We start from the raw sequence: 26,366 nt of genomic DNA on the forward strand, positions 1-26,366 counted from the left end.
ACGCACGTACAAGGAGTTTCTTGACGTTCACTTACGCAAAATCGCTCCGCGACTTAGATTGTCATTCAGAGGCTTCCGTTAGTCAGACATATTGTCCCAGAGGAGCCGGGAGAGGCCCTGACAGACCGGGGGCAGCATGGGTGAGATTTGGGGGATGAGTTCGAAGGGGGGGGATCCAATATCACGGTCATATGCGGGTCCTTGGCGCGGTGCTGCCCTTACTACGTGCCTGTCCGCCGGAGGGGCCCAGTGTCCCCACCCTGGTGCCTCACTGGCCGCTGTGGGGACTTGTTCTCGGTCTCGTACACAAGCTTACTCCGTGTGCTGGGGTCTTCCCTGTAAGAGTGGCGGGGAGTTCTGTCACCAGCATTCTCTGCCCACGATGGAGGCTCCTGTGTATGTCCATATTGCAGGGCTTACCCCACGGAAAGCCTGGACTAATGCTTTGCTCCAACACCAGCGCCCCTCCCGCACTCAGGTTGTGCCTGCTCCTGCAGCTCCCCTCCAGCACATCTGCACTACCACAAACAGCCGCTGCATTGCTGGGGCGCTGGTTTTGGGCGAGCCCTTGAAAGTGACTGTAAATGTCTTATAGAGGGGTTTGCCACTACTATAAAGCTGCTGGTCTGCAGGCACTGGCCACTAAACAGTACTATACCTCTCTGTACATGACATACATCCACCGCTGACCATTGGAGGCGCCGGACCCCCACTGTTATGATCCTGATGTCCGATCCGAACATCAGCTCACCAATATCGTAGCAGTGCTGCGTGCTCCGCCATTATTACACGTATATAGCATGCATTGTCTTGTGCACAGCATGGCGTCCCAAATGTACTGTACCTAAGAGAGACGGTGCGTGACCAGCAGACAACCCCTGTGCTGTCTGGGCACTAAATGCTGCCTGCGAGAAAGCGACCAACTGCACAGGTACTGACTGTATTGTACTGATGGCGTATATTCGTGTACAGGGCTCCGCACAGTATGAGTACAGCACATAGGAGCCTAGTGTAAGCTGTACTTCTACATGCATAAAGTCTCACAGAAAAAGAAAGCGCACCCTAGGTGCAAACACAAGTGCTCCTAAAGGTACTGTGTGCCCAAATAACTGGTAACTTGTATTAATATCATTAGTCTGAACATGTACCAGCAGTGATCTCAGCAGAGGTGTCGGGTAACACACGTACACTGGGTTGTCGACCTACCCTTACATATTAACTGTACCAGAAATCAGACGACCCCGAGCGTTTATGGATGTAGACTGTGCCCCTTTTTATTCAGACTGTGAATTTCTGGGCAGTAGGTATAACCCAGCATGTATCTTGTCTGACGGCACCATCGTGCTGACCCACTCGCTGATTTCCTACGGCCTACAAGCTTCAGATTTCACCTTCTTTCTCACTAAGGTGGTGTGACTGCGGCCACGGGACGTCTCAGCCAGTGAGCGGACTAGCTAGCATTAGTGCACACGCTGTTGTGACAACCTGAGCTTGGTTGAGAACTAGTTCGGTGGCTGCATGAACAACAGATGTCTCAGGGTAGATGCCCCTCTTAGCTGTAGAATGGGGGTCTGTTGAAAGCCATATCGGCTGGCATCAGCCACCTCCAGGCTTATTAAAATGAGAGGTTGTTAGTTCCCAATTGAACCCTTAGATTAAGTTAAAAGTCTATGGTGGGAAAACTATTAAATTATTTGATTTATTTCAATCTGACATTCTGACAAGCAGAAAACGAACAATTGTTTAAAGGGAACTTGTAATCTGAATCAGAGCCTGGCCCCACAATTGCAGCCACGTGTGTTTTTCTCTGAAGTGCTTGGGGACCATAGCCGGGGACTAGATAAATCCAGTGCTGCCCCTTGCCGACTTCTCCCAGAGCTGCTGCAGGTGATTGACAGGTCTCTCCCACAAAGATCTTTAAAGTATATTTTCCCTGAAATCCCGGATTCATGCTGCCCGTGGTTTGGGAGCATGAATTAGGTGACTGGTTCCCTTTAAATTAAACCTGACATTTGATTCTTGCTGCCTGAACCTCAGGCGGCATGTATCAGGCGCTGGCTCTATTATTTCTGCCAGGTATATTTTACCCTGAAGTTCTGTTTCATTTGATTAAAAAAAACAACATTTAAAAGCCTCTTGGGGACCATGTCGCTCAGGTGACTACACCCATGACTCCCCATAGAAGCTTATAGAGAAAAAATGCAGCATTAAGCAGTGTCTTTAGCCAGCCACACAGTGGGCATGAGTTTTCATTAAATCACATCTATTTTGCTTGGATAGTTAGAATGCAGCAGATCTACTGCTAAAAAAAAAAGCAACAGAAAAAATGCAGCATTTATGCTTTGTGTAAACACATGCTGTGGCATTGCTGTATATAGCAGAAGTGATCAGATCATTGCAGATTCAAGTTCCCTTAGGGGACTAACATGCTGTGAAAAGTAAAAAAAAGAAAACAAAAAGTTTTAAACATGAAAAAAAATGAAAAGTTCAAATCACCCTCCTTTTCCTTCATTAAAAATTAAGACTAAAAAATACACACATTTGGTATCGCTGCGTTTGTAGAAGTGCTGCCTATTAAAATATAAAATAAATTAATCTGATCGGTAAACAGCGTAATAAGAAAAAACAAAACTCCAGAATTGGCAGTTTTTCAGCCTCTTCCACAGCCGAAACAAATGTAATAACAGGCAATCAAAACATCGTATCTACCCCAAAATTAGATCAGTAGAAACATTGTCTCGGAGCGCAAAAATGAAGCCCTCAAACGACCCCATATCCCAAAAATTGAAACGTTATGGCTCTCGGAATGTGGCGACACAATCTAATTTTGTTTTCCAAATTTCTGAATTTGTTTCACCATTTAAGTGAAACCAAAATTGTGCATGTTTGATATCTGCGTAATTGTACTGACCCGGAGAATCATATTGTCTGGTCATTTTTACCGTACAATTAACGCTGTAAATAAAACCCCAAAAAACTATTGTAGAATTGCACGTTTGCCTTACTTTGAATTTTTTCCTCACTTTCCAGTACAGCATATAATAAAATGAACGGTGTAGTTCGAAAGTACAACTTGTCCCAGGAAAAAACAAACCATGACATGGCCATATTGATGGAAAAATGAAAAATTATGGCTCTTGGTATAGAGAAGAAAACGAAAAAAAAAAGGAAAATCGCCCAGTTCTTAAGTGGTTTTAAACAATAAGTAACTTCTGATTGTCTTTTCCTTTATTAAAAGGAACAATGTAGTCTCTTGTTAAAATTAGTCAATAGTAAAGAAATAGTTAAAAGGGTTTCCCCTTTATAAGAAAATTCCTATCCTCAGCTTGTTCTAAAAAGACAAACTGTGCTTTATTCATCAGATTTATTAGTGGGTCTCCACTGCTGTTCCAAGGATTTAAGGTTTGAAGGTCTTCACTGCAGCGCTGTTGTCATACTGGCAGTGCGGCAGCCAATCGGTGCACTTAGTGGCTCTGAGCGGGCGTTGGTTTACTCGTTTTGTTTTTTGTCTGTCGACATTAGACTTATGTGGAGTCGGTAACCCAAGCCTCCGACTCCAACTCCTCAAATTCCATGACCCCGACTCCACCAAAATGGGCTATGACTCAAACTCCACAGCCCTGCCGGGGCTGTGGAGTCGGTAAGCCAAACCTCCGACTCCTCAATTTCCATGACTCTTAAGTAGTTAACTCTTAGAAGATGATTGAGAGACCAGGCAGTTACAGGGAGGCTGTTCTGTATATAGGAACAGGCAAGCATCATTAAAAATGGATCCCTTGTATTACTGATACATGCAGAAGCAGAGGGACCACTTTGAGTATCATGGATTTCATTACGTGTCCGTTTTTAGAATAGAAGAAAAAGCACAAGATGCAGAATTTAATCTTCTGTTCTAAAAACTGACACGTAACAGAATCCGGAAGGACCCCACATATTGATCATTGGGACCCCAGTACTTCCATTTGTATCAGTTGTACAAAGAATCTGTTTTTCAAATTAATTTTGTTTGTCTCTTTCTCAAAACTGAGAAGACAAACTATATTTTGAAACACTAGCCTTAAATAAAAATAAATATGAATATGTAGCTAAAACTGGAATTGCCACAGCTGTAAAGCATGATTGATCTTGCACGGTGAACGATGTTTATAGACTTTTCACCAGTTTTAGAATGTTAAATTGGCCACATTATGGAATTGTGACTGTCAAGCTGAACAAAAGGTTTATTTCTTATCTCCATTACCAAGATATTAGCTTGTCAAGTTTAGATTCTAATTTTTTTCAAAGACCAAGGCGGCATTAAGAGATTCTTCTCTGGGGGCAGTTACACTGGAAAAAGTATAACTACCCAGTTATAAAGTGGAGGCATCTGTATGATGCATGGTAAGATTCATGTCTAACCAGAGCTAACTACCAGGATAGCAGAGCTGTGTGTCATTACCTACACCTCTGCAGTTCTCTCATTGCCGTCAGTGTGTGAGGAAGGGGAGTAGAGGAGAGCGACAAGAGATGTAAGGACACACAGCTCTGCTCTCTTCTCCCGGCACAGTAATTACGGTCAGTACGGTCGATTGAGGAGAACAGAGCTGTGTGTTTTTACATGTCTTTCCATATTGCACAGAGAAAGCAGACCTTCTGACCTCTAGGGACGTGTTATTTTCCCTTGCATTATACCTACTGCTTATGATTGGTCAACATCATACAGGGGAATAAGTACATCACCCCAGTGAAGAGTCTTTGTTACACCCCCTTGGTCTTCGCTTGCAAAGTTTACATTGTAATTTTCACTAATCTCTCAGAGATAAGAAAATAAAACATGTTTTATTCAGCTCTCCAGCCACTATTCATGATGTGGCCAGTTTAACATGCTAAAACCGGTGAAAGGTAGTCTTAAAAAAACAACAACTAGTAAATGTTACCAGGATTTCTGTATTATAATTTATTGTCATCTGTCAATATGAAAAAGAGGTTAGATTATACTCGCCCAGGGGCGGTCCTGGTCCGGTCCAATGGGTGTCGCGGTCCGGCGCCTCTCATCTTCATCACATGACGTCCTCTTCTTGAGGGCAGAGCAAAGTACTGCAGTGCGCAGGCGTCGGGAAGGGTCAGAGAGATCCAGCACCTGCGCACTGCAGTACTTTGCTCTGCCCTCAACAGGGCAAAGTACGCCTGCGCCGGAGCCGCAGTGTGAAGACCAGAAGAGGACGTCATGGAATGAAGATGGGAGGCCCCGGACCGGACTGCACCGCCCGCCCAGGTGAGTATAATCTATCCTCTTTTTCTCATATTTCAGGATACATCGGGGGCTTATCTACAGCATTACAGAATGATGTAGATAAGCCCATGATGCCGGTGGCCTTAGCTCGCCGTTGATTTTAGGGGTGACAGGTTCTCTTTAATTGTGCAGTGGTGAACAATATGGCTTTTTTTTTTCTTCTAGACTCCTTAGCGAGCCCTGGGAAGGACAACAGTCGCATGAAGAGCTACAAGAACAAGGCTCTAAACCCTGAGGAGATGCGCAGGCGGCGTGAAGAAGAAGGAATCCAACTCAGAAAACAGAAGCGTGAAGAACAGGTTAGAATTTTTATCTTTAATTTCATTGTTATACACGGTGTAATATAATTGACTGTTTTCGTACCTTCCATAGAAGGTACAGTATGTATGGCGTTGGCAACTACAATTCTGTTGTGAAGACATGGGAGTCCTCCATTCTAGACATTGGTGGTGGCAAACCAAAGTCTGGGCCCGCTAGCACCTGTAATCTATATGGTGGATAGGATCTATGAAGTCCACGTCTTAATAGCGCATATGGCCACAGGTTGTCTTCATGTGACTATGTGAATAGCATAGCAACTGTGAGCTCACTATTTGATTAGAAAGGAAAAAACAACTTAGTAATGGTACTTAAGGGAGAATAAAACAAATATGAATGTTCAGATTCTGTCCAGTTTCTTAGTATGTACAATATATGAAATTCATTATTTTGGGTAGAAAAAATAGTTTGGTTCTCCAACAATGACAAGTATAATTATTCTTATCTGACCTGAAAATATCTTTTTTTTTTTCCTTCTATGCAGCTTTTTAAGCGTCGCAATGTGGAACTGGTTTCTGAAGATGCATCCATGTTTGATGGGCTTTTGATGGACTCATATGTCAGCTCTACAACTTCTGGGGTATGTTTAGAACTAGAGATGAAATAAACTGATTATCTTGGTCCTATCACATTAACCAACTCTTTTTTTTATTTTTCTATAAATCCAGAATATTTTGATACTTTTACCAACTGCCTGATTTTTGTTCTTTAGTACAATAGTGAAGTGCATTTCCTTTTGTCTACTGTTAGGATGGACTGATCACCCGGGAAATGGTTGGACTACTACTATCTGATGATCCTGACTTGCAGTTGGCTACAACACAGAAATTTCGAAAGCTGCTATCAAAGGGTGTGTATGAACATTGCTCGTTGCTGTCATTGAGAGACGGGTAGTCATTATGTAAATGTTGGTATAGTATTTGTCCATCCTATCTATGTAGACCTCTATACCTATAGAATAATTTGGCAGTGTAAAATGATGATCGTGGAGGCTCACCTATTTTTTTTTTTTTTTTTTAAATCGCTTTGTTTTAGAGCCAAACCCCCCAATAGATGAAGTAATCAATGCTCCTGGTGTAGTAGAGCGGTTTGTGGATTTTCTTAAGAGGAGTGATAACTATACACTACAGGTGCGTGCACTAAAGTAGAGAAAGCGGATTGTTAGGTAGAGAGATGCACAGAATTCTTGATTGTTATTGTTTGTTACAGTTTGAAGCCGCCTGGGCCTTGACAAACATTGCTTCGGGCACTTCACAACAAACAAAGATTGTGATAGAAGCAGGAGCTGTGCCAATCTTTATCCAGTTGCTAAACTCTGAGTATGAAGACGTTCAGGAGCAGGTTTGAATATCCTCTTTGTTTGCCCTGTGTGTTTTTCTGCTTCTTGTTCTGTGTTTTGCTGGTCTGTTTTCTGATCGTAAGTGTAATATACTATGGGTTCCTGCAGGCGGTGTGGGCCTTGGGCAATATTGCCGGTGACAGCTCAGTGTGCCGTGACTATGTGCTGAGTTGTGACATCCTTCCTCCCCTTCTTAAGTAAGTATATTATGCAGATCAGTCAAGTGTAACATTGTGTGTATATAACAATATGCCTGATGATGTGCAACTGTTGCGGCTATTAGCTAATTTTTATAGTGATGCTTGTACTGCAATATTTTACGATTTTTTAAAAAAATTTTTTCCCCTTCAGTCTTCTTACGAAGTCAAGCCGTCTTACCATGACCAGAAATGCTGTATGGGCTTTGTCTAATCTGTGCCGTGGAAAGAACCCACCTCCAGACTTTGAAAAAGTTTGTATTCTTTATTTTTATTTTAAAATTTTGCTTTCTGTAAAGAACACTTTTTTTGACAATGTTTCTTAAGAAGAATAATGATAGAATATTAAAGCAACCGTTTTGCTTTTTCTAGGTATCGCAGTGTCTTCCTGTGTTATCACGTCTCCTGTTCACCAGTGACTCTGACTTATTGGCAGATGCTTGCTGGGCACTGTCATACCTTTCTGATGGGCCCAATGAAAAGATCCAAGCAGTGATTGATTCAGGGGTCTGCCGTAGGCTGGTGGAACTCTTAATGTTAGTGTCAGATACTCTGTGGTTTTCTGTAAGGGATGAGTAATTTGCTATAGTTGAGAAATCGCAGATGAAACATTGGCTTTTGACTACAGATTGGTAACCTTTACACATTTTTTTCATGCTGGTATTGATGAGTATGTGGCACGTCTGAAAAGTTGTGTGTGCATCTCGTTGCTAACCTTACTCCAGCATGAAGTAAGATGAATATGAAAGACCGCAGCACATCATGAATATGACAAGCAGGGGGTGCCACCCCAGCTCTGCTCAGTTCGTCAGAACTAGGAGAAAATGGTAGGAGACCACCAAAGGTCACAAAATTTTAGTGCAGCCTTACGTTGTTCCAAAATCTTGCAAATTTTCAAAACTTTTTATGACCTGACTCTATCATAAAAGCAATGATGTATCACGCTTAGGTTTGTAATACTGCATTTCCTAAAAATAAAAAAAAAATAATAGTGTATTTGGCATTAAAGCGAACCTGTCAGCAGGATTGTGCTCAGTAAATTACACACACTATCAGGTTGGAGCCGTGATACTGATTAAAAGCATACCTAGGGTGATGAAATCCGTCATGTGGTTGTTTAATCTTTATTTGTAGTTTTCAACTAAAGTCTTTTTTTTTTGTAAAGCTTATGGCGAATCAATGACTGTACTTGTTTCTCTTTTTATAATTAACATTTCCTTTCTTTTTTTCTACACTAAGGCACAACGATTACAAAGTGGCCTCGCCTGCCTTGAGAGCCGTAGGGAACATAGTGACAGGAGATGACATTCAGACACAGGTGAAAACTTATGTTGTCAATTGTGGCCTAAGAAAATTGCACCAGATTTATTAACCCTACCTACCACAGGGGAATCTTGAATTAACCCCTTAGTGACATAGCCAATTTTGTCGTTAGTGACCAGGCCAATTTTTACAATTCTGACCACTATCACTTTATGAGGTTATAGCTCTGGAACTCTTTAACGTATCCCAGTGATTCTGAGATTGTTTATTCGTGACCTATTGTACCTCATGTTAGGCCTCTTTCACACTAGCGTCGTGCACTGCACGTCGCTATGCGTCGTTTTGCAGAAAAAACGTATCCTGCAAAAGTGCTTGCAGGATGCGTTTTTTTCTCCATAGACTTTTATTAGCAACCATTTTTTCAGGGACCACCTCACATTTGAAGTGCGTTTGGGGGGGGTCAATATAACAGAAAATACACCAAAGTGACACCATTCTAAAAACTACACAGAAGGTGCAAGCATTGAAGAAAGGGGAAATCAGATCAAAAATTCAAATGGATCACTCCTTATCATGCTAGGTTTTTCCTCCCTGGATACATGGGTGTGGTATCTATTTCTTCCTCCACTGCCTTTTAATGACAGTTTCCTGTTGCTTACTAACAGTGCTGCTTTTTTAGGAAAAGTCATGTTCAATACAGGTATGTCTGCCCTTGACACAAAGCATACAACACATTTTTTTGTTTTTTTTCATCTTTCTTCTCCATGTGGCCTAACACAGCCTTGATAACCACCTTGGCCCTCAATTTGTCTCAGCAGAGTTTTCTGCCCAGCCTTATCTTTCTCTGTAGCAGTCAGGTCCCTACCTCCTGTTTGTGGCTACAATGTCCAATCTGAAAGTTACAGTAAAACCTTGAGCAATATTTTTTTTCTGCAGGTTATCTTAAACTGCTCTGCTCTTCCTTGTCTCTTACATCTTCTGAGTAGCCCAAAGGAATCTATCCGAAAAGAGGCCTGTTGGACCATCTCTAATATCACTGCTGGCAATAGAGCTCAAATACAGGTAATGTGAGTAGAACCCAATGTAAGTGTCCTTAGTGGACCTTCACTTTTTAGATGTAACAGTGCTACTTAGTAGACAGAGGCCTAAGTCTTAGTGTTTCTGGTATGACGCTGCCATAACAAACCAATATTTTCTTGGGTCATTCATGCTTCATCAATATGGATTTGACTGTTAAACTTGTTTTCTCTGTGGGAATAAAAAACCTGGCAAGATGGAAATGACCATCCCAAATCCTTCCTATGAAGTTCTCCATTAATGTTGCAGCCCTAGTCAGCAATTAAGTGCTGTTTAGACTTTTGTTTCCCTTCAACTTTTTGTAGCAAAATGTGAAGATTTGGTAGCATTTAGTCGCTATTTAATTAGCAGAACCCTTCTATGACTTTATGTCCTCTGATTTCATATGAATTTGTGTCCATTTTTCTTTCCAGGCGGTTGCCGATGCCAATATATTTCCAGTATTGATTGAGATTTTGCAAAAAGCAGAATTTCGCACACGAAAAGAAGCTGCCTGGGCCATCACAAATGCCACATCTGGGGGTACTTCAGAGCAAATCAGGTAAGAGCAACTGAATATACATATTGAAAACTTGTGTAAAGTAAAAAGCACCAGCATTAAATCTCCTCTACACATGGAAAATGTAATTATGTTCATTTATTTTAGATACTTGGTGGACTTGGGTTGTATCAAACCACTTTGCGATCTCCTGACAGTCATGGATTCAAAAATAGTGCAAGTAGCTCTGAATGGACTAGAAAATATCCTCCGTCTTGGGGATCAAGACGCAAAACAAGGGGCTGGTGGCATAAACCCTTACTGTGGACTGATAGAAGAGGCATATGGTAAGGCTCAAAGTGTGGCTTTTCTAATATGTAGCCATTTACTATTTTAACATGCAGTCATATACTGTAGATTCTACAGTGTAGAAGGAGACTTGGCTATCAATGACACACACAGGCCCTCCTAGAAGAAGGTAGAAGCCTTTTTTTTCTTTCGGATGAGCTAAGGATTGTTACACTGATTGCGCTTTAAATTACTGCTATTGCATATTGGGAAGTGTGGCCCTCTGTATATAACACCACTAGGTATCCTTTGGCATTAAGAAGAACATTTTAGTCAATTATTATTACTATTATTTATATAGCACCATTGATTCCATGGTGCTGTACATGAGAAGGGGTTACATACAAATTACAGATATCACTTACAGTAAGCAAACTAACAATTACAGACTGATACAGAGGGGCGAGGACCCTGCCCTTGCAGGCTTACATTCTGCAGGATGATGGGGAAGGAGAGAATAGGTTGAGGGTTGCAGCAGCTCCGGTGTTGGTGAGGCGGTAGCTTCGGTAGTGATGAGGAGGCAGCGGGGTCAGGGCAGGCTGTAGGCTTTCCTGAAGAGATGAGTTTTCAGGTTCCGTCTGAAGGATCCGAATGTGGTGGATAACCGGACGTGTTGGGGCAGAGAATTCCAGAGGATGGGGGATATTCTGGAGAAGTCTTGGAGGCAATTGGATGAGGAGCGAATAAGTGTGGAGGAGAGAAGGAGGTCTTGGAAGGACCGGAGATTACGTGAGGGAAGATATCGGGAGGTTAGTTGAGAGATACAGTATATGGAGAAGACAGGTTATGGATGTCTTTGTAGGTCAGTATTAGTAATTTGAACTGGATACGCTGAGGGAATGGGAGCCAGTGAAGACTTTTACAGAGGGGGGAAGCGGAGGAGTAGCGAGGAGAGAGATTAATTAGTCGGGCAGCAGAGATAAGGATGGACTGGAGAGGTGCAAGGATGTTAGCAGGGAGGCCACAGAAAAGGATGTTGCAGTAGTCAAGGCTGGAGATGATGAGGGCATGCACAAGCATTTTAGTAGATTGACAGTTGAGGAAAGGACAGATTTTGGAGATATTTTTGAGCTGGAGGCGACAGGAGGTGGAAAGAGCTTGGATGTGCGGTTTGAAGGACAGGGCAGACTCAAGGGTTACTCCGAGGCAGCGGGCTTTCCGGTACAGGGGAAAGCGTGATATCGTTAATTGCGATAGATAGGTCAGGTAAGGAAGATCTATGGGATGGAGGAAAGATGATGAGTTCAGATTTGTCCACATTGAGTTTGAGGAAGTGAAAGGAGAAGGAGGATATGGCTGATAGACACTCCAGGATTCTGGACAGCAGGGAGGTGACGTCTGGGCCAGAAGGGTAGATCTGCGTGTCATCAGCATAAAGGTGGTGCTGGAATCCATGAAACTTTATGAACTGTCCCAGGCCAAGTGTATAGATTGAGAAGAGTAGGGGTCCTAGAACAGAGCCTTGGGGGACTCCAACAGAGAAAGGGTGGGGTAAGGAGGTAGTGTGGGAGTGAGAGACGCTGAATGTGCTGTTGGAAAGGTACGAGGAGATCCAGAAGAGTGCGAGGTCTTTGATGCCAAATGAGGAGAGGATCTGTAGTAGGAGGCAGTGGTCAACTGTGTCGAAAGCAGAGGACAGGTCTAGGAGTACAGAGTATTGTCTGTTGGCTATGGCTCTAAGTAGGTCCTTAGTCATTTTGGTTAGGGCTGTCTCAGTTGAGTGATGGGGCGGAAACCAGATTGTAGATTGTCGAAGAGCAAGTTAGATGAGAGGTGGGAGGAAAGTTCAGTGTGGACGTGCTGCTCCAGGAGTTTGAAAGCGAATGGGAGCAGCGATATTGGGCGATAGCTGGACATAGCAGTTGGATCGAGGGTTGGCTTTTTAAGGATAGGCGTGATTGTGGCATGTTTGAAAGCAGGAGGGAAGGTGCCAGAAGTTAGTGATACGTTGAAGAGGTGGGTTAGGGATGGGATAAGTGTGGTGATGGGATGGGGTCGAGCGCACAGGTGGTGAGGTGCGATTTGGAGAGGAGACAATTAAGCCCCCCTTCAGTAATGTTGGTTAGGGAGGTAATGGGGTTTGGGCATTGGTCTGGCATACAAAGGGGTTGTGGTGGTTGAACAATGAAGACTTGTCTTGTTTGGTCGATCTGATTTTTAAAGTGTATGGCAAAGTCCTCAGCAGAGATGAGGGAGTTTGGAGGGGGCAGTGGGGGGCGGAGGAGGGAGTTAAAGGTTTTGAATAACTGTTTGGGGTTGTAGGATATTGGTTGCCATTTTGCATCTGGAGGCTTATGTGGGACATACTTTCAGAAAAGTAATTTGAAAGGAATCTGCATACGATAAATGCATATTACTCTGTCGCCTCATTGGGGGACACAGGACCATGGGTGTTATGCTGCTGTCCACTAGGAGGCGACAGTATGCATAATCTGAAAAAGATTAACCGTGGCTCCTCTTCTGCAGTATACACCCCTGGACGGCGTCAGCCTTCTCTAGTTTTTGCTTAGTGTCGCATAGGAGGCACACCTAAGATTTTTTACTCCGTTTTTTTACCGATGGATTACAGATGAAGAAAAGTGGGTCTCCTGTCCTGTGAGACTCCCGGCATGGCTCCTTCCTCGGCCCCCTATTATGGGGTGCCCGGTTGAAGTAGAGATGGCTATTCCCCATGTCGCTCCTTCCCCAGTCCCTCGGGTGCTGGTTCGAAGTCGAGACCCCCCCCCTCCTTCCCCAATTCCTCTTGGTTTCTGGGTTTCAGGGTCACCCTGAAGGTGACAACAGCACCCTCCCTATCCCCCTCTGGGGGCATTAGGTTGAGACGCCTCAGGTAGGGCCTGTACAGGCAGCATTCTGCAGCTCCCAGCAATGGGCCAGCACACTGCGCCTGCATCCAGGGACCCCAGCCCAGCTGCGGGCTCCTGTCGGGGCCAGGGGGAGTGCAGGCAGGCATGGAACATACAGACACAGGGCTCCCTACGCCCCTGTCTCTGCAGTAGCACCAGCTCTGTACTGCCTCAGGGGCCCCCCTCTCGCCTACAGCCCCACCACTATCCTGCCTTTAAATCCGGGGAGGTCCGGTTCAGATCCGACCCCCCCAGACTTCCACGCCGGCCTGGAGCCTTTCTGGGCATCTGGCATCTATTTTAGGCCCCGGCTTCGGCCTAGCTGAAGCCGCCGCCTCCTCTCTGCCCCCCGGCCCGCCCCCCGGATGACAAATATGACACTCTACAGTGTCATAGAGGGGGTGGATCGAGACAGAAAGGGCACGTTTTTACACATCTTTGCCGCCTTTTTTTTCTCAGCTCTCCGCCCCCTTCTCCCCCTGCCTCTTCTCCTCGGCGGCCATTTCTACTGCAGCAAGGATTAACCCTGCATCTCCCGGTCAGCAGGACCAGGCCAGCCAGTCTCCGGGGGGCACAGAACTGTGGATCTTCGGCGCTGGACCTAGGGGCAAACTGGTGGGGTAAGATCACAGCTGGGTTGTTTTACTCGGCTGTGAATCCATATTCCCTATAAGGCTCCCCTATAGGCTTCTCTGCATAGCTACCCCTGTAAGTTCCTCTGCAGGCCCTTCTGCACTCTGTGCACTATGCCGGGCTCAAGGTCCAGGAGAACCAGGCAGGACTGCTATTATGCATTCTGCACAGCCTGCAGGACCGCTCTCCCCAGTGGCAGCACGTACGCACTGCCAGGACTGCATCCACACTGCGTCAGAGACCCAAGAAGCCCCTGCCAGTGCCTCGGTGTCTAATGCCACGCCGGAATGGGTCACGCAGAGGTCGCAATCTATGACGCAGTCTATAGATAGCAAAACTCCACATTGCTTCAGGCTCTGTAGAGTCATGCCTCGGCTATGACCGTTACCCAGCAAAGGGAGAGCTTGACTCAGGTACAGAACGACCTGGCACATCCACGTCTAGGTCAGGACGCAAGCGGACCCATAGGGAAAGTCCAGCTGCGTCATCCCATAGCACACGGTCATCCCCTTCTAGGGAGATACACCGTAGTTCCAGGTCATCTACACCGTCCCCTTCCAGGGGCAGACAATGCCGATCTCCGCAATCCCCGACCAGAGAAGGCCTCCTCCCCAGCTCACCCAGCAGGGGACGCCTCAGTGATACACAGGATTCGGAAGGCATCTGTGACTCCGACTCAGGGGTCCCTGATCCCAATCCCCCTAGCAATACAGCGCTAGTCGAGGACATAATCTCTTCCATCCATCGGGTGCTGGACATTTCTAATCTGCCACCAGAGGCCCCAGAACAAGATTTCCTTTGAAGGACCTCTGAAGCCGCCTAAGGTTTTCTCTAACCACCCAGAGTTTAAAGCGATCCTTAAAAAGCAGCTCTCACAGCCTGAGAAAAAATTCGCTAATCGCAAATATCTGGAGGCAAAGTACCTTTTCCCATAGAAGGACACCAAGGAATGGACAGATCCACTCGAAGTGGACCCCCCAGTCTCTAGACTAGCAGCACAGACCCTCTTTTCGCTGACAGATAGCTCACCCTCAGGGATGCAGCAGACCGGCAGGTAGAACACATGGCTCGTTCAATTTTTCGAGGCGGCAGGGGCCTCCCTGGCTCCCGCGTTCACTTCAGTTTGGGCTGCCAAGGCCCCTGGCTTGGGCCAAAAATTTACAAGCTGGCCTCCAAGCATCTGCTCCTGAGCTGTCGGACCAAGCGGTTCAAATGGCAGTTGTAGCAGATTACATGCTTCATGCTGCTCTGGATTCAGCAAGGAGCGTAGCGGGGATAGCATCAAACGCCATCACGATTCGGCGTATCCTCTGGCTGCGGAATGTTAACCGGACGCAGCCTCAAAGAAGTCCCTCACGCACCTCCCGTATCTCAGTCGGTGACTTTTTCGGTGAAGAGTTGGACACAATGATATCCAACGCCACCGGGGGTAAGAGTACCTCTCTCCCTCCACTGAACCCTATACGCACTTAACAAGAAGTGTAACAAACCCGATTCTGATCCTTTCGGATTTCCTCGGGCTGGTCCGTCTCGCGTCCAGCACGTAACCGTTCCCCACACAGGGACAACTCACGGTCGACGCAAAGGTCGGACAAGACCTGGCATTTAAAAGCAGGCCAGTCAAAGCCCAAAGGAAGAAAACCTCAGACTTTTTTCCTCCTCATGACTCACGGACTCCGTAAGACATCCCACCCGTAGGCGACTTTGCTCTTTTCAGCAAGTCTGGATGCCTACTACAGAAGACAGGTGGGTCAGGGAACTAGTGTCTTCCGGATACAAGTTAGAGTTCAACTTCTAACCCACCGAACCGATTCTTCCTCTCTGTTCCCCCAAAACCGTCAGCCAAGGCTCATGCCTTCCACCAAGCGGTTCCCTCGCTTCTTCAAGCAGGAGTCATAGTACCGGTTCCCGTGGCCGGGTGCTTCCGATGGTTCTACTCCAATCTATTCGTAGTCCCCAAGAAAGGAGGCAGAGTATGGCCCATACTGGACCTAAAACAACTCCACAAATACGTACGGGTTCGTCACTACTGCTGGAGTCCCTTCAGTCCATCATTGCGTCCATGGAGAAGGGAGAATATCTCGCCTTCATAGATAAACAAGACGCATACCTGCATAATACCGATTGCACCTGCTCATCAGTTTTTTTCCTCAGGTTCGCAATCGACCAGGACCACTGCCAGTTCGTGGCTCTCCCGTTCGGATTCGCCACGGCTCCCAGAGTGTTTACCAAGGTCATGGCAGCCACCATGGACGTCCTGCACTCCAGAGGCATAGTAGTCGTTCCATACCTGGACGATCTACTCATCAAGGCTCCTACCTTCAAGGACTGCGAGCTCAGCGTCTCAATCACAGCCGACACTCTGAGTCGCATGGGCTGGTTAGTCAACCTACAAAGGTCATCACCAACCCTGAGTCAGTCTCTGACCTTCCTGGGAATGCTATACAACACCTCCAGGGGTCTAGTGCTCTTTCCCAGGGACAAGGCACTGGCTCTCTGCCTAGGAGTTCGCATCCTCCTCCGCAAACCCCCTCGATCTCTCCGGATTGCCATGAGAGTCCTCGGCAGGATGGGGGCAGCAATAAAAACGGTCCCATTTGGCCCAGTTTCACCTCAGGCCTTTCCAACTAGCCATTCTCAAGTCCTGGGACAGGAATCCTTTTTATTCGGACTCCCATGACAGCACTACGAGAGAGGGGATCCGCCCTTCAGGAACAGGAAACCTACAGATACAAAAGGGCGGCACCTCTCCCATGCATCAGTTGGTTTCCTGTTCCTGGAGGGACAGGATCCTACAGATGACCTATGGATCCCAGGCCGGCCGAATCTGGTAGCGGGGGGGTCTCCTACCTTGGCTGGTGCGGATGTCCCTGGAGACGCCACGGTGGTCCTGGCTGGACTGCACGTCGGTGGCGTGTTGGAGCAGGGTCCGGAGGATTCCTGATCTCCATTATGTGCCGGCATCGGTAAGTATAGCCGCCCCCCTCGGTCCATGCGGCGGTGCAGCGGTGTGGTGGGGTGGCGGCGTCGGGAGATAGACGCCGTCCGGAGCGCTGCTGTTCGTCTCCGGCGTCCTGCACCGCTCTCAGGAGCGTTTCCGGGCTGCTGTGACGCTGGGGGCGGAGTCAGCGGGCGCTTCCGGGTTACTGGATGGCTGCGCATGCGCAGTCTATCCAAGATGGCGGCGCCCATCTATCCTGGACGCCGGATTCCTCATTAGCTACCGCTGACCTCCCAGCTGCAGTATGGTCAGCAGAAACCAATGGGATGGCGCCAGGCAGCCTGCTGACTGGAATTCAGGGGGATTTAAGCAGGTGTCGGATTTAGAGCCCTGCTTTTGGCCACATCTTCATCATGGAGAGTGATAGTGAGCAGCAGCCTCAGCTGCTGGATGATGTGCGACAGAAGCCCTTGGGGAAGGAGCATGTCAGAAGTGACCAGTCCAGCCGTAAAAGCTCGTCCAAGCAGGGATCGAGAGCTTCGACTGGGAAAGAACCCCCTCGTGTTCCGGTACCTTTTTTGGCGTGCGCTGGTAAGTGATCTACGTGAATGTTCACTCAGTGACGCGGGCCCCCTTATACTTTGTCATTCTAGGGGAAGAAAAGTACAAAGACGAAACTTAAGGAGTGCGCCCTATGTGGAATCCCTTTACCAGATTCTTGTCCCAAAAAATTATGCGCCCCCTGTATACAGCAGACGGTGAGGTCTACAGGTGTGGTAGGGGTTAAGTGACATCAGGTCTGATAGAAGGTATCACCCTTATTGTCCTCCCCTAGGTAGCGGAAGAATCTGCGAGTACGGCTAACTTAAAGGAGATGATCCGTATGGAAGTAAAGGAATCCCTGCGGTCTCTATCCCAGGCGGGAAGTTCAAAACATAAAACTCCCTTGATCTCTGATTCTTCTGAGGAAGAAAGAGAGGAAGGTTCCTATGGCTCTATTCCCTCTTCCTCGTCATCAGAAGAGGACTCTGGCCGATTTTGTCTACCTCTGGACCGGGTTGATAAATTAGTTAAATCAGTCAGGGGTTCGATGGGCCTGGAAGAGCCTAAAACGCAACCTTCCAGACAGGAAATAATGTTCAGCGGATTAGACCATAAGAGACGTAGATCTTTTCCGGTGATTGATAAAATTCAGGATTTGATTCTCCGGGAGTGGAAGAAACCGGAGAAGAAAGGTTCATTGCCACCAGCATTAAAACGCAGGTATCCCTTTGAGGATGCAGCCGTTGATACCTGGGACAAGGCCCCTAAGTTAGATGCTGCGGTGACAAAGGCATCCAAGAAAGCCTCATTACCATTTGAGGATATGGGGACCCTTAAAGATCCGCTTGATAGGAAGGCAGACACCTTCCTTAAAGGTACCTGGGAGATGGCGGCCGGATCTTTAAGACCGGCAGTGGCCGCAACATGTACAGGCAGATCATTAATGGTCTGGCTGGAACAGTTGGAGTTAAAACTTAAGGAAGGCGCGTCCAGGAATACAATCCTGAATGCGCTCCCGGTAATTCAAGATGCTGCCACCTTCCTGTCAGACGCTTCATTAGATTCGGTCAGAATGGCGGCCAGAGCAGCAGGACTTTCTAACGCGGCTCGTAGAGCCTTATGGTTGAAGTGTTGGTCTGGTGACATTTAATCAAGGTCCAAGCTCTGCGCTATCCCATGCAAGGGGGAATATCTCTTCGGGCCAACTCTGGATGAGTTGCTTGAGAAAGCAGGGGATGACAAGAAAAAGTTCCCTAATTTGGCATCAGCATCTTACCGTCGCCCTTTCAACAGAAGGAGATTTGGTCGCAGAAGAAAACGCGTATCCTCACCCTCTAGAGATAATTTTAGATGGGAGGATAGACGCAGGAGAGGTACGGGCTACATGTTTCGCCGTTCCTCAAAAGAACGTAAAAAGCCAGACCAATGACTAGCAATCCCTGTGGGAGGGAGATTGGCAGCCTTCTCTTCCGCATGGTCTGACATCACAAATAGTGACTGGGTCCGAGGCGTGATATCAGAGGGTCTGAGACTGGAGTTTAATCACTGGCCTCGTGATAAGTTTAATCTAACCCCCTTACGTTCCTCCACTGTTGAACAGACAGCTTTGGAAACAGAGGTCTTGAATTTATGTCTTAAAAAAGTGCTGATTGAAATCCCGGAATCAGAAAGAGGAAGAGGGTTCTACTCTCCTCTATTTCTGATTCAAAAACCAGATAAATCATTTAGAACTATCACTAATCTTAAGTCCCTTAATGAATTCCTGGTTAAAAAAACCTTTAAAATGGAGTCAATCAGTTCTACAATAAAGATGTTATTCAAACACTGCTTCATGGTAGTTGTAGATTTAAAGGATGCATACTATCATATACCTATTTATGAGAACTTCCAGAGGTTCCTAAGAGTTGCTATGTCTATAGGGGGAATTGTTCACCATTTTCAATTTAGAGCCCTTCTCTTCGGCATTTCAGCAGCACCTAGGGTGTTTACTTAAAGTAGTCGCTGAGGTCATGGCGCATTTACGAGAATTCAATATCCTCATTATTCCTTATCTGGATGATTTCCTTATTGTGGGGAATTCAGCAGACCATTGCCTTTCACAAGTAAAGATAGCTACGACCAAACTAGAACGTCTGGACTGGATTATAAATTATGAGAAATCCCGTTTACAGCCCCTAAAAATTCAGAGATTTCTTGGGCTGTTATTGAATTCAGAGACCCACCAATGCTGTCTTCCACCTGATAAATTACTCCATATTCAACAACAGGTGTTAAAGGCGATTAATAATCCGTCCATGACCCTTAGGCAGGCTATGTCACTATTAGGATCCCTAACTTCGTGTATTCCCGCCGTCCGTTGGGCCCAATTCCACACCAGACCTTTACAGTTTGAGGTTCTGGATAATGATAGAGCCTTACAGGGGTCCTTGCAGGGTCAGGTGACGTTAAGTCCTGTAGTTCTTACATCTCTCAGATGGTGGCTAGAAGAAGACAAACTGTCAGCAGGAGTTCCCTGGGTGACACATGTGACTCGTGTAATAACAACGGACGCCAGCTCTACGGGGTGGGGGGCACACATGGGTGACATTGCAGTTCAGGGTCTATGGGACCCCCAAACATCAGCCTCTTCTAATCAGAGAGAGTTAATGGCAATTGAATTTTCAGTTAAAGAACTCCTCGTATATCTACAGGGTCACCATGCCAAGATCCTCTCGGACAACCAGGTGGCGGTAGCCTACGTAAATCACCAGGGTAGAACACATTCCGAATCTCTGATGGAAGTAGCGGACCGCCTGCTCCAGACAGCAGAGAGACATTTACTATCTTTAACTGCACTGCCTATAAAAGGGAAAGAAAATATAGAAGCAGACTTTCTAAGCCGCAACACCTTAAAACAAGGGGAATGGTCTCTGAACAGAGACATCTTCAGTCAGATTGTCTGCATGTGGGGTCATCCAGAGGTGGACTTATTTGCCACCAGGGACAACAGAAAAACAAAAAAATTCTGTTCCCTGAATCCCAGGGAGAATCCGTTGGCAGTGGATGCTTTCCTGATCAGATGGGATTTCCAATTGGCTTATGCGTTCCCCCTGCTGGGCCTATTGCCTCTTGTGGTCAGGAAGATAAGAAAGGACCGAGCAAGGGTCATACTGGTCGCCCCGTTCTGGCCCAGAACGGCTTGGTTTGCCTGGCTCAGGACCATGTCGGTGGAAGACCCCTGGGTACTCGCGGACATTCCGAATTTACTCCATCAAGGTCCGATCAGCCATCCGCAAGTGAAGGGGCTCCATTTGACGGCATGGAGTTTGAGAGGTCGTTGTTAAAAAACAGAGGTTTTTCCCAAAATTTAATTGATACCCTTATGAAGAGTAGAAAACATATAACAACAAAGATCTACTCTAGAACCTGGAGGAAGTTCCTGGCCTCTTCAGATTTTAAAATCGAAGAAGGGATACCAATTAACCAGATTTTAGAATTCCTGCAGAAAGGGTTAGAGCTAAATCTATCTACAAGTACGTTGAAAGTACAAGTCTCAGCCCTAGGGGCCCTGTTTTCTTGTAACATTGCTAATAATTATTGGGTATCAAGGTTTATAAAAGCATCTAGTAGAGCTAGACCTATACACAAGAACAGGTCGGTGCCTTGGGATCTCAACCTAGTCCTTTCAGCCTTGACTAGAGAACCGTTTGAGCCCTTACATTCAGCCTCAGTTAAATTATTGTCCCTCAAAACCGCTTTTTTAGTAGCAATAACATCTGCTCGTAGGGTAGGGGACATACAAGCGCTCTCTAGACTCTCCCCTTATACAGAGTTTCTACAGGACAGAGTAGTCCTCAAACCGGACCCAGCCTATTTGCCAAAAGTGGCCTCACATTTTCACAGATCACAGGAGATAGTGTTACCATCATTTCTCCCTAATCCTTCTAATACTAAGGAAGAACTACTCCATACATTAGATGTTAGGAGATGCCTGTTAGAATATATCGCAGTCACTGACGCTTGGAAGAGAGATAATGCGTTATTTTTATCCTTCCAAGGTCCTAGGAAAGGGCTTAGAGTATCGAAATACACACTAGTGAAGTGGATTAGGGAGGCTATCTCTCTGGCTTATACTGCAGGTGGAGGTCCGGCTCCGCAGAATCTGAGGGCGCATTCCACCCGGGCCATGGCTACATCCTGGGCGTAAAGATCTGGAGTATCAATCGACCAGATATGTAAGGCAGCTACGTGGTCGTCCCCTTCCACCTTTTTCAAGCACTATCGGTTGGACTTGGGGTTCTCCTCTGATCTCACCTTTGGGTTAAGGGTGCTACAAGCTATAGTCCCTCCCTAAGGTAGTTTTACATCTCTGTAATTCTCTCGTAGTGCTGTCATGGGAGTCCGAATAAAGCATTAAGCTACTTACGGGTAGCGGCATTTTTCGGAGGTCCATGACAGCACCCTTAGTTCCCTCCCTTTTCACTTGGGGGTTGCACTATAATGTATATAATGAGATATATAGATCTCACGTGTGGTATCTAGTTATAATGCAATGGATTAATTTTGTATATAAACTGTATATAATGTATATTTGTGTGCTACTAACCGCGGTAGTCCTCTCAGGCTCTAATATACAACTGATTCATGGGAGAGGTGCCGCCCTTTTGTATCTGTAGGTTTCCTGTTCCTGAAGGGCGGATCCCCTCTCTCGTAGTGCTGTCATGGGCCTCCGAAAAATGCCGATACCCGTAAGTAGCTTAATGCTTTCCTCTCGACCGGGAATTCCAGCTGTCGTCAACCAGGAGGTCCCTGCACTGGTTGCTCAAACCAACCTCGCTAGCAAAGGAGAAATCCTATCTCACAGGTCAATGGAAGGTTCTGACCACTGATGCGAGCCTGACGGGTTGGGGTGCAGTGCACCTACACCACAGGGCAAGTGGTCCCCAGTGTAAGCGACCATGCCCATCAACATCCTGGACATTCGTGCCAACATCCTGGAAATTCGTGCCATCCTCCTGGCATTGTGAGGGCCTTCCATCACTTACTGGCAGCCTCTCACATCAGAATACAATCGGACAATGCCACGACTGTGGCATATGTGAATCACCAAGGGGGGACCCGCAGTACCCAGGCGATGCGAGAATTGTCACACATCCTCCACTGGGTGGAGGGCACAGGCTCGGTTCTCTCGGTGGTCCACATTCCGGGTGTGGACAACGGGGAAGCAGACTTCCTCAGACAACAAGGAATAGATTCGGGAGAGTGGTCTCTCCATCCTGAAATTTTTTGCCAGATCTGCCATCGCTGGGGGACCCCAGATGTGGACCTAATGGCATCCCACTTCAATGCCAAGGTCTCCAACTTCATGGCCAGAGCACACGATCCGCGGTCGCTCGGAGCAGACGCTCTGGTTCAGGACTGGACCCAGTTCCAGCTCCTGTACATTTTTCCACCTCTCCCCCTGTTATCCAGAGTGGTGAGGAAGATCAAGCAAGATGGAGTTCCAACCATCTTAATCGCACCGGTCTGGCCCGCAGCTCTTCCTGTGTTCAGCGGTCACGTGGTACCGCTCATTATAGTAATGAATATGGACGCGACTCCACTCCCATAGGGGTGAGCGAATATTCATTACTTTAATGAGCGGTACCAGTGACCGCTGAACACAGGAACAAGCTGCCGGCCCTGAACGATGGAGAAGCAGGGACCTCGCCTGGAGGGTGAGTATATAACGGGGGAGAGTGAGCATTGCGCGATATTCACCTGACCCCGTTCCACCGCCGGGCTCAGTCTTCCACGTCCTCTGGCTGTGATGTTCAGGTCAGAGGGCGCGATGACATGGTTAATGCGCGCCCTCTGCCTGAACAGTCGAGAGAGCCGGAAGACAGAGCTGCGCACGGCGGTGGAACGGGGACAGGTGAATATTGCAACTGCCGGGGGCCTGAGCGACAAGAGGTGAGTATGTCACTTATTTATTTTTATTTTCATCGCAGCAGCATTTACAGTAGGGCATAATCTGTGGAGCATCTTATGGGGCATCAACCTTTGTGCAGCATTATATGGGGCATAAAATTCTATGGAACATCTTAAGGGGCTATCATTAACCTTTTGTGCAGCATTATATGGGGCATATTTTAATAAAGAGCATCTTATGAGGCCCATCATGAACTGTATGGAGCATTATATGGGGCTCCTGATTCAATATGGATATTCAAAAACACGTAACCTACTGATAGCTCAATCAATTTTACTTTTATTGGTATCTATTTTTATTTTTGAAATTTACCAGTAGCTGCTGCATTTCCCACCCTAGACTTAGACTTGAGTCAGTAAGTTTTCCCAGTTATTTGTGGCAAAATTATACTCAGGTTGATTTATACTTGAGTATATATGGTAGTTTAATACTAGCACTGCTGAAACACTTCTACAAAAATGTCAAATCTAAATTTGTTTATGCACATGCCATTAAGTATTTGCCTGCTTGGTTTATATGCCATGATATGTTTATATATGGCTTATTTTGTCTATCCACACATCTATTAAGGGCGGTGCAGGGGGAATCCCAGGGACAGTCACCGTAGAGCAGGGGCACCATCATCTCCTGGCTAGGTTGCCAACCTCTGCTCTCTAAGCAGGGATCCAGATATTAAGATGAAATGTGGACTATGGGTACTTCCCAGCTTTATGATATGTATGCATTTTATATGTAAGATACCTGGATATAATCTACTGCTCTATATGCATTTTTCCTTTTTAGCTCCAAATAGCTGGTTATGCTATATTATGTGGCGGAGCATGTCTCTAGTTCTTGAATTTATCTAGGGGTTATTGTTTTTGACCGTCTCTTGCCTCCTATCTGGTTATAAGCTTGCATTTGGTGGAGCACTCTGTTGTGTACGGTACTAGAACTTACTAGGGAATTAAAGGGAACCTGTCAGCAGGATTGTACTGAGTAACCTACAGACAGAAGGGGACTTTGTAGGGATTTTCCAGTTTTTTCTATATTTTTATCAATACAGCAATTTAAATGTGTTCTATGTGTTTAATAAAATATAGGGGTCTTTATATGTTGGCTCATACATTTAGACCTCTTTCTCCTCCTATCACAAATACTTTTTCATGCCTCCACTTGTATGCCCAAAACCTGGTATGAAAGGGGCCTAACATGTCTAAAAATATACTGGAGCTGAGGAAGGCTAAGTAATCCATCTACACCTGCACTTTTCATTTATTTAATGTACGGTAATGCCTAAAAAAAAAGCTATTTGAATATTGACTATATTTGTGTTTATCCAGTTGCAAGCTTGCACCGCTCCTTTAGTAAAAGATCATGTCACGTAATAACAAAGCTGCATACAAAAGATGATTTTATTTACCTTTTTACATGCATTTTGCTTTCCCATTCTAGGTTTGGATAAAATTGAGTTCCTGCAGAGCCACGAGAATCAGGAGATTTATCAGAAAGCTTTTGAACTGATTGAACATTACTTTGGCGTGGAGGAGGAGGACCCCCAGCTTGTTCCGTCAGTGGATGAGTCTCAGCAACAGTATATTTTTCAACCAACAGAAGCCCCTATGGAGGGATTTCAGCTGTGAACCAGAATCCTTAAGACAATTGGAGATTCCCATCTCTACTACTTGGCTAAGGCTGTGGAGAGGGATGGCTGGGAAGTTGAGCTATTTACGGTTTATTAGAAAAGTTTCTGCCACACCTCTTAACGCTTTGCTCATGCAGAGAAAGCTGTGGTTTAACCCCATTCTCAACCTTATGCTGCTTTCTGCGAGGTCTGTATGCAAAACACATACTCTCCTCTGCCTCTGAACTTTCTCTGCTTCATAAGGATAAAATATATATTTTTCTTTTTGTTTTCAACTATGAAATGGACTTTTGGTATCTGAAACGCATTAGGGTTGAATGCGTGGAGTGTCTGTTCTTTTTGTGCAGCGGAAAAGGAGCAGAGTCAATTGTACATCTATTTTTTGTTTCCTGTTTAATGAAATATATATATAGTGCTATTTAAAGGTATAAAAAAAGAATAAATGAAATGGCTAAAGGCACTGGACAGTGGTGATAAGGCTGAAGCAGTCATTTACACTACTTTCATAGGTTTCTCGGCGGTAACTGTGATATTTTTATTCCTTGCTCCTGTGGACATTTTTATCAGGAGCTACTTGCCAGATTTCAGACATTTATTCTTGTTGACTTGAAGATGGGCACTTGGTAATGGCAACACAAGCTCATGAGTGCCTTATAGCATTACCTGCTTCCCCGAAATGTCCTGATTTATGCTCATGGAAACCATGTTGCATTTCAATTGGGTATGGAGGCTACAAGTCTGCAGCCTGGACCAATATTCTTGTAAAAGCAGAATAGTGACTTGCTGTGTAAGTATTTTCAAGAATATTGTGGAAGATAAAAATGTTGCTCCCCAAAGAGTGCATCGGACACATGTATACTTTACATACAGATGGCAAATGCTACCTTGTGGCAGCTTGAATAATCTACTAGTTCCACTACGTGATGAAATGATTTTGCAGTTCTGCATTTGGTTTGCATTTTCACACCGGTATCACAAATATCCTTTTATTAGGTCATTATCTTTGATTTGTGACTGAGGCCTGTATTGGTGTGAAATGCAGAATGAGATATATCTACTTGAATTAAACTAATACTGAGTTGGCTTTTAGTTCCTTTTTCTTGTTATTGCAAATCTTTTCTTTCACCAGGTTACCGGGCATCGGATGTCTATTGTTCCTAAGAGCTATTCCTTGTATACAGGACATTTTACTTATGTAAACTGCATTTCCATTTCTTCAGTGTTTCCATTTTTAGGGCATGGATCAAATTGCAAATGACTTGGAAAATCTCAAGTATTTCAATCATGTTGGAATTCTTGCCATAGTTGTATCTTTTTTTTTTTTTCTTCCTAAAAGGGTCACAATAACCCACAATTTAGGGCTGGTTTCACACATTGCTTTCATCGTCCAATTACATACATAGGTCTTTAGTTAGGAGACCCACGACTGGTCCGACCATAGAGGTCCATATTCGGGTCACAAAACATGCTTGTGTGAAACCAGCCTTACTTTGACTAAACAAACGCTGCAGATCCGCACTGTGATTTACCGTACAAT

At 45.7% G+C, this 26,366-nt stretch overlaps 1 protein-coding gene across 1 annotated transcript; it reads left to right on the forward strand.

Moving 5' to 3' along the window:
* KPNA6 (karyopherin subunit alpha 6) lies at positions 1-25,913 on the forward strand. The gene is made up of 14 exons (XM_077296034.1): positions 1-140; positions 5,438-5,571; positions 6,075-6,170; positions 6,341-6,440; positions 6,626-6,720; positions 6,800-6,931; positions 7,038-7,126; positions 7,281-7,380; positions 7,499-7,662; positions 8,366-8,444; positions 9,326-9,451; positions 9,880-10,007; positions 10,113-10,291; positions 24,640-25,913. The coding sequence occupies exons 1-14, from the start codon at positions 137-139 to the stop codon at positions 24,825-24,827; spliced, it is 1,614 nt and encodes a 537-aa protein (XP_077152149.1). The 5' UTR covers positions 1-136; the 3' UTR covers positions 24,828-25,913.
* The last annotated feature ends 453 nt before the right edge of the window (positions 25,914-26,366 follow it).

This window comes from Ranitomeya variabilis, chromosome 3, assembly GCF_051348905.1.
Source record: "Ranitomeya variabilis isolate aRanVar5 chromosome 3, aRanVar5.hap1, whole genome shotgun sequence".
In the NCBI taxonomy this organism is placed as follows: domain Eukaryota; kingdom Metazoa; phylum Chordata; class Amphibia; order Anura; family Dendrobatidae; genus Ranitomeya; species Ranitomeya variabilis.